The 9,053-nt window shown below is 39.1% G+C and overlaps 1 protein-coding gene across 1 annotated transcript; it reads right to left on the reverse strand.

Moving 5' to 3' along the window:
* Positions 1 to 137: 137 nt before the first annotated feature.
* Positions 138 to 6,311, reverse strand: glb1l (galactosidase, beta 1-like). The gene is made up of 16 exons (XM_058620159.1): positions 6,093 to 6,311; positions 5,336 to 5,505; positions 5,085 to 5,235; positions 4,501 to 4,561; positions 4,320 to 4,414; positions 4,066 to 4,246; positions 3,921 to 3,979; positions 3,705 to 3,826; positions 3,566 to 3,606; positions 3,362 to 3,480; positions 3,203 to 3,277; positions 3,034 to 3,123; positions 2,827 to 2,940; positions 2,502 to 2,633; positions 1,708 to 1,929; positions 138 to 1,629 (listed from the first exon to the last, which is right to left on the reverse strand). Exons 1-16 carry the CDS (start codon positions 6,147 to 6,149, stop codon positions 1,426 to 1,428), a joined length of 1,893 nt encoding a protein of 630 aa, XP_058476142.1. The 5' UTR covers positions 6,150 to 6,311; the 3' UTR covers positions 138 to 1,425.
* Between the last annotated feature and the right edge of the window lie 2,742 nt (positions 6,312 to 9,053).

The following is a 9,053-nucleotide window of genomic DNA, read 5'->3' on the forward strand; positions in this document are numbered from 1 at the left end:
CTCCACTAAATCTTTCTATTTTATTTTTAAACAAAATCCTGCAATTAATCAGTAATAACGTCATCTATATTTAAATAAATGATGATTAAATATCTTGGATGAAAAAATGGGTGACCAGAAATAACACACTATTGGAGTATAATGTGGAATTACATTTATTTGCTAAAGCTGAACCAATGTACCAGATGGGATTAGATATAGATTAAGTTGAATTACAGTGGACTAGAGGTTGTTCTTACAGTTGATAATGTCAACTGTAAATTGACTCATGTCTGTGTTATCAAGTATCAGTCCATTTTCAAACCAGTGCACTTTTTACATCAAGAGAGATCATCTATACACACACAAGAAACTACCTTGAACAAGGAAATAAAACACATTTTTACAGCATCTGTTGTTTCATCTCCACAATCCATTTGTCTTAACCAAGTAAAAGGATCATGTCCTAATAAATCAGACACTGTCTATGGATTGTGAGAGGGAGGGTGATTGCTGATGTTCCTCAATCAGCTAAATCCTTGCAGTATCAGTAAAACCCTGGAAGTGAATCAACGTAACAAAATTTAAGCCATCAGCTTTTCCTTCCGTGACGTGTCGATATCTTTTACTTTCATCAGTGCAAATATGTCGTTGTTGTTACATGTGGTCATTTTGTATTGTAGCATGGAAAAAAGGAGACAAAAGTAAACCGAATGAATGTGATATATATATATATATATATATAAAAAAAATCTTTAAATAACAAAAGATATGAAAACCAATGCATACAAACTGATTAAATCCAGCAAACTGACTGCTTTACATTCCAACAGTCACCACATTTTTTTTAAGGTCAAAAACTCTGCATAGCTTCATATAGAGAATGGATATGTACAGAAAGAACCACAAAAAGTATTCAGCAAAATGCTACCTCCAGAGACTAATACGTCTATGGCCTGTAACTCTTTTCTCAGAGACAATTCTCCACTTCCCTCTTCTAAAGTTTGTTCCACAGGTTGTCTTAATATTTCTCTCATTCTATTTTTTACAAATGTCAGCGTTCTCTGCAGTGCATTGTTTGGTTGTCACTGTAAAATGAAATAAAACCAATTAATTTAATTTATAAAAAAGTTCCATTCTCAATCATAAATTTAAATCTATAGAAACTGTATTATATGAATTACCACCATCAAATTCAAATTTAGTTTTCTCTGAATAATCCCTAGCATATATTTTTTTATTTTGATATTCCACTTTATTGTATGTGCAGTGACAGGACCAGACAATAGGGGCTTTCTTCACTATTCAGAACAGCTGTCGTGTGAAATGTTAAAGCAGGTTTTGACTCCACTGAAATCTGCATGATCAAGAAGAATGATGGCACATAGGTAATGCAGGTGAACTGCTCAGCTTCCTTGCATACAGTACAAAATTCCGTGCACTCTGTTATGATTTATCAACAGTGAAATTGAGCTGAGGCCGATCCATGAACAGAACCCGCATGTGTGCTGGTGCCCCCTCCAGCTCCAGCACTGTGATCTTGTTGGGTCGGGTGGTGCTGAGTAAAGATCCTGGGACATAGAGAGTCATTTGAGGGCCTCTGGCCGGCCAGTATCGCCCTAGGTTCACACCATTCAGCCAAACCTGACCCTGGTATAAAACAAAGGGAAAAATGTCAACATCAGAGAAGATACAACTGTTTTACTCCAAGTACCACATCCACATTACCTTTCTCCATTCACTAAGTCTGAGAAAGGTGTCCCACGCTAAGCCGTTGGGCTGCAGCGTTCCCGTGTAGAAGGTCGGTCCAGCTGAGGCTTCCTTCTCAGGAGTGGGCAGTGACTGTCCATATTGCGGCCATCCGCCAGTGATGGCTCCATCAATATCCAGAGGATAGATCCTCCAATCAGTCAACAGGTCTTTACCCAGAAACAGGTTGCTCACAAGGCCCTGCAGTACGCAAACCGTTTACCACCGAGCATTTGAACTCTGAGTAACTGAGGAAATAGGCATTTTTCAGCGCATGTGTCATATAATCACAGCTAACAGGAGCGGGAGTGGTGCTTACTCCATATTCAAATAGATAAAAAATAATCAATATGAATAGTTTGCCTGCTGGCGAAGTACTTGTACTGTATGAATAATGTATCTAAAATTCTGTATCATCATATCCTTTTTGTGGATTACGTTTGACAAACATTTTTAACCCTTTTTAAAATGAAAAAGTCTTGTTTATAAAAATAAACAAGACTCTTTTTTTTAAATAAGGGCAAAAGGGGGAAAAAATACTGTTTATCATGTTTATACAGAAGTTTAGACAATGTCAACAAAATAAGACTTTTTAAGAAAGCCAAAACTCTTGATGGGATTATACATTTTTTCCCCATTAGTTTTTCTATTTATTGATCTATTTATCCGTTTTATGTTATTAATATTGTTGTATTGTCTCTGTCCTTAAGATTGTGCCATCTGCCTTAGGTTCTGCATTGGGACTTTTTCTTTTGCCAAAACAAGTGAGTTACCTTGTAATCGTTGATTTTGCTGCCAAAGTTAACCCTGCCCATGTTCTCAATAAGGATGTCCAATGTGTCCCCCTGCTGTCCAGTGACGTTCATTACCAGCACTTTGTCTCTTTCCAGCAGGCCCTGGAAAACCTGCTCATACAGACACACATGCATGTTCACCAACATGAACGCTGAAAAGAAATGAACACTTGAAACGTCTATATGTCATTACACGAGCATGAATATTTGCCGTTAACCTGTGGTGTGTTTTTTTTTTTTTCCCACATACATGACCTGAAAATGTAATTGGACAGGACAACAATAGTTCATTGTAAAGGCTTACCCCATTGACGGACACATATGCACGGTCATGAACCCCATTCAGTGGGGAGATGAGTGGCGTGGGCTGCGAGAGGTCCCGGGGCAGCGTGGTTCGATACAGCATGTATCCATAGTACTGGAACACAATAGACATGACACGTTGCAGACACAAACAGTCTAGAAGTTCTCCATGTTTCAAGAGTTTTAATGCCACGACAACCCACCGTACCTGCTTTATCTCTTCAAACGTCAGTGGATCCTGAGATCTGACTGGCCCCAGAGGCGAAATGGTGTTCAAAACATCATTGATGCTTCCAACCTGCAAACGTTTTTTCCTTTATTGACATCAAACACAGCCTGTTCCGCTCTTTATCGCCATTAAAATAATGCTGTATTACCTTTCTCAGGGTCACAAAGCCATAGGCAAACTTGGGAGTTGCTGGTGGCATGGATCCGGAAGGAATTTCTCTGAACTGCAGAGGAATTAAAAATCAGATTTCAGATATACTGTACATACAGTACAGATGTGGTCAGGTCAACGGGGCGATCAGAAGTACCTGCTTGATGACTTCTCTGATGGCCAGCAGCTTCTCTGTGGGGTCTCCTGCCTCAGATAGCGGGGCATCGTAATCGTAACTAGTCACGACTGAGCGATACTTGTTGTCATGATCGGCACCTTGAAGAGAGAAATACTCCGAGATGAAGGAACCAAAAGATAAGACTTTTATCAGCACTGCTATATTCATATCAAAGGACTTTACCATTCCAGTAGCCAAAGTTAGTGCCTCCCTCAAACATGTACCTGAGAAAAGAGGGGAGGATAGACTGAGCAACTGCATTTGTATCCATTTCATTTTTCACAAAGGAAACAGTGGAAGGACTGAGTTTGGAGGGACATACATGTTGACGTTGGCCCCCATGGTTAGCATCTCTTCTAGTACTTTGCTGACCTTCTGAGTATTGACCACAGCATGCTGATCTCCCCAGTGGTCCAACCAGCCAGTGTAGAACTCCGAGTTCACCTGCAACACCATTTATAAGTCAGTTCTTCCATCCTACGTTTAGTTGGATGAGATAGAAATTACCAAATGAAAAGAATTTTGACGTTTAACTGACCAGGGGGCCTTGAGGTTCAAACCTTCTTTGCCGACTGAAGGCTTCAGTTACATTGGTGTCTGAAATGAGGAAAGAAACTGAGGTCATTCTATATTTGTGTATGATCAGCTTCACATAAGCAGATGCCGTTTTCTCTGTAACACACCTGTGCCAAAGTCCACCGTGGCATATAATCCTTCGAGAGTACCGCACTTCATTTCCTTGTCTGTGTTCCCGTCGGTGGTGAACAGCACCACGTCTTCACCGAGAAAGTGGCGAAACAGAGTCCGCAGCTGACGCATGTAGTTGTAGTCACAGGCGTAGTAGCTTCCATATTCATTCTCCACCTGCATTTCGGAAAGATGGTTCATTTAAACCAAGACCAAAACACTTCTATGTGGTATACATTCAGTACTCTACCTGGACACTGATGATGTTACCCCCATTGATATAGAGCCATGGTCTCATTTTGGGAAGGAGAACAGCAAGCCAGTTACTGACTGCCTGCAGATAATCTAGAGAGAAGAAAACAAATGCATGTGATATGTTACATTATAAATAAAGCGATAAACATGCACGGGGCATGTTGTTGCACTTGTACCCGTGTCAGCAGAGCGGAGTATGATGTTTGGTTTCTGAAGAAGCCACGCCGGTAATCCACCCTGTAAAGAAACACACAAGATAGGTTTATTTTTATTTATTTTAATAAGAAAAACTGACTCTAAAAATGGACAACGTTTGAGATTACGTTTCTCCTTTCTAATCCAAAGCAGATTTATCATATGATCAGTCTCTAAAGTCTAATATTTAATATTTAACTACAATGCGAAAGCAGACGCATCATTAGTATTTTAAAACATAGGAAATGCACCTTCAAAATAAAATCCCTCCACAATAGCAAACTTTTACTGACACTGCTTTACTGAGAAACGTTACAACCATACAACTATAAATCAGTTTTCTTTACTTTCATGAAATATTTTAGAATTTCGGTTTTCTATTATTTTGTGTTTTCTTATTGTTTTATTTTTTTAAGGTAGAGATCCATTTTCTTGGAAAATTCGTACCTCTATTTAGTCTGTTATTTTGTGTCCTACAAATAAATGTCACCGACGTTTCTGAATGGCTATTAATATAATACTACTTAGCCTTTATGTATTGACATAAACAAATCAAATGTACTACCATTTCCCATTCTGCACAGATGTACGGTCCTGGACGCAGGATAACCAGAAGACCAGTCTGATTGGCCAGATCCAAAAAATGCTCCAAATCTCTGTCAGCTGTGAAGTCGTGGACGTCCGGTACAGCTTCATGGAAGTTCCAGGGCACATATCTGTGGGGAAGCATTTTAATGTCAACCAAACCAAACAGAAAGGTAGAGTACTATCCCAACCAACAATATCCTTATATGTACATTATGGTTTTGAGCTTACACTTGAACAGCATTGAGACCAGTCATGTACATCTTTACGAGCCGGTCCTTCCAGTATTGCCGGGGGATTCTTGAGTAGTGGACGCTGCCTGAAATGAACTGAAAAGGCTTCCCATCCTTGAGGAAACAGTCGTTTTTGTAGTCTATAGAGAATGATCTTCCACCGGAGACCTGCAAGACAATCATGATTATTGAATATGCAACATACAGAAAGAAATAATACAAATTCAGAGATTCTTTTTTTTTTTTTTTTTTACAAAATATGCTCCAGCGCAATTGGTAATCATAAAAGGAAAAGGCTGAAACCCAGGGCTTATCTCTGCCTCTCCTTTACAATCCATATGTATCGGAGACATATCCCAGATTATCAGCAACATGAAAGAGGAAAAAAGAAAGAAAAACATAAAAGAAATACTGCTTTAAATTTCAGTCCTGGATTATTATTATTATACATTTTAAATATTTTGTAGTTGACATTTGTTTTCACTTCAGTTTACTTCCCCACAAACTAAAACAATCTGAATGGAAACAGGAAACAGCATCTAAAACGTCTAAGTTCCAGGGCAAATAAGTCTGCATTGACAGTTAATTCATATATTGTTGTATAAAAGTCAGTATGTATGATGACGTCTATTAATCCTTCTGTCATCATAAGAATTTCACAATTACTGAACAACGTGAAATATGTCAATATTTCCACTATGAGTGATCACGTGACTGTTCCGCTATTCAGTCAACTTGGGTGTTTTGAATCTTACCAGGTTTTCACTGAGGGACAAACAGGAGACGAAGAGTATCAACACAGCGGCCGCCATGTTCGCTGCCTTCCTTCCTCCCTTCACCGCCTCCACTTAAAAACTACCCGTTTTCCACCACAGTGCTATGAATTCATGACTGTAGGTAGTTTCTCTGTTCTATTCTCCACATGTTAGTTGAATGTGTCCATTGGGGAAGTCACATGACCACGACTAAGCATGTGATTCTCTGTGGAACCTGCAGGGTCCTAAACTCCGCCGCTTTTAACAGCAAAAACAACAACAGTAATGGTGGCTACTACCTCACATGATTGATTATAACAAATCACAGGACTTTGATTCAGATGAGAATGAAAAATATATATATAATTATAGGAGAAAAGCAGTTACAAAGTACAGTGGAAAAAAGTACAAATACTTTGTTACTGTACTTAAGTACAAATTTAATATATCTGTATTTTACTTTGCTATTTATATTTCTAGCAACGTTCACTTTTAATCCACTAACAATGCCCTAACTATATTTGTTACTTGTTACTACCAAATAAAATCAGAAGAAGAAGAGAGAGTTGGTAATGGTCTGTGTTTATAAAGAGCAGTGTTTCTCAAACTTTTTCAGGAACACTCACGGAAGACCTAACTCAAAATAGCCCCAAAACAATATGGCAACTTCAGCAGTTCACATATTACAACCACCTAAAATGAACTAGTTGATTTGATATTGAAAACAACACATATATGTCGCAGGCAGTTTGAGAAACACTGAAATGAAAACACTGACATTTATGTCACTGATATGTTACTTGCTTGTCACCTCGTAGACCAATAGGGGTCGCTCACGGACCACCAGTGGTCCGGGGACACACTTTGAGAAAGGCTGATATCGAGCTTTTCTAGTCTTGATGAGCTGCTTTACACTATAGTTTTGCCATTCACCCTTTCACACAACTTTCACACAACTTTCATACCCATTCACACGCTGCAACATGTGGTTAAGTGTCTTGCTCAGGGACACACATAGACTAGCAGGGCCAGGAATTGAACCCACAACCTTTCAGTTGCAAGACAACTCACCCTACCACTGAGCTACCATGGCTTAATCCTTAACTTCCAAAAGTATATTTTATATCAGAAAATTACTTTTGATACTTAAGTACAGTAAATGTCATATACTACTAAGACTTACTTAAGTAATATTATAAAAAATGTAAATATTTTGCCCTGACCAACAATGAATAATCATTATAAATAATCATGACCTTTTAAAGTAGATAGTGCTCCACCAAATCTCCAGAACAGTTCAAAAGTCAGTTAGACTTGTAGACTTGTAGAGCACATCCAATTAAATAATGACATATATAACTGCATTTTTTCTGGGGTAAAATGTGCATTAAATATATGATATAATGTTTTCACCACATACGAACATGCAGTGTGTAGACTCAGCATAAGATTCATTGTTATTTGAATGATGACAACAGCTCAACTTTCATCATTAAAACAAGTTTCTTTTCTTTTCTTTTAAGATGAATGATGAAGAACAAAATAGCACATCTGCTGATAGACCTTCTTATGCAGGACACTAGGTGGCGCTGTAGTGCTTAGTTTAGGAGCACCATTGTGCAGGAAGTCGGGCTTGGGACAGACAGAGACAATGCATTTAAGGTGATTTAATCATATCCTCAACAAACAACAAAGACAATGCATCTACATCCAAATGGTCAACATTAAAGCACACTACATGTATGTTTTTAAAAAAGGACCATTGCAGTTCTTAACTATAGTATTTTTTTACTGCTTTTAATATTTTACCCAAATAATTCATCTAAGTCTGTTGTAACTGTATTGCAGGAGAGCAGTGGACTCTTGTTATTATACTATACGTGTGTTGTAGTGTGTAATGGAAACCCCTTTTTCTTAGTCACACACACACACACACACGGTTCTACAGATGCTCAAACTCTTTCTTGTGGTCCACCCCCTCTGTAGTATTATTATTATTATTGTAGTCCACACAGTAATGTCATTTCCTGTGCTGCCTCTTTACCCATCAGTCTCCATTAGAAGAAGACCGGAAGCTCACAATTGCTAATGGCAACTGATTTCAATTGCAGATAGTACAAATGCTGGGTCTCTGTGGCTCGTTAGACCACTGGCAGACACCGCTAATAGTCCTGGGAAGGAGAGGAGGAACGACATACATGGGCTTGTAATTTGGTTATTATGAGCGTGATCGTGCCTGAGGAGGGCTCGTCAAATCCTATCTTTGAAGCCACTGAGGTTGTGGAAAATGGATGTTAAAACCACAAAGAAAAAGAGTGACTAATGCACTAAAGTACATCACTTACTGCAGCACTACAGCAAGAGTGGTCGTCCCATTGGAGTGACTTTGACTGATACTAACACTGTAAACTGCTGCCACATACGCTGTCTGCTCTGATTCCTGGTTGATTTGAGCTGCAATAGTCATTGTTTTTAATTACTGAGTAAGCGTACAGACACAGACCTGCCTACAGTAAATGAAGAGGCCTGCCCACTCATGTGATGGGAGACACAGAAAAACACTTGCCCTTGGGTCGGGCGTCACCTCAGTGAAGTCATCTCCCCAGAGTCTGTAATTAGATTGGACCGTCCCCTCTGCTGCCACACCACCACCCACCCACCCCCAAAATAAGCCCTCTTTGTTGTCTCTGGTGGAAGCAGGTGTATTCAGACGCCCCCTGCCCCCACCTCTTAAAAGTATAGTGCAATTCACAAGGAACAGCTGATGTTAAAGAGGCACTCTGCCAAACTAAATTAATTTACATCTATAAAGAGCAGTTTATTTGCCATAATGTGCCACCTTTTTACTATACTTAAGTGTGTTTATTCTGATGGGAATTTAATTATATGCCTCTCCCCCTCCCCCCTTGCATACACACATTCACATCAAGTGGCAACCAGTCATGATGTCAAGTCAAGTCA

The sequence above is a fragment of the Solea solea genome, chromosome 2, assembly GCF_958295425.1.
Source record: "Solea solea chromosome 2, fSolSol10.1, whole genome shotgun sequence".
Lineage (NCBI taxonomy): Eukaryota > Metazoa > Chordata > Actinopteri > Pleuronectiformes > Soleidae > Solea > Solea solea.

What these genes read in the sequence shown, in the direction of transcription:
- glb1l (XM_058620159.1), bottom strand. Translation starts at nt 6,149, where the DNA reads ATGGCGGCCGCTGTGTTGATACTCTTCGTCTCCTGTTTGTCCCTCAGT. An exon ending in TCTGTGCAGAATGGGAAATG is followed by an intron (nt 4,562 to 5,084) that starts GTAGTACATTTG and finishes GTTTCTTTACAG; the next exon opens with GGTGGATTACCGGCGTGGCT. An exon ending in GACTTAGTGAATGGAGAAAG is followed by an intron (nt 1,630 to 1,707) that starts GTAATGTGGATG and finishes GTTTTATACCAG; the next exon opens with GGTCAGGTTTGGCTGAATGG.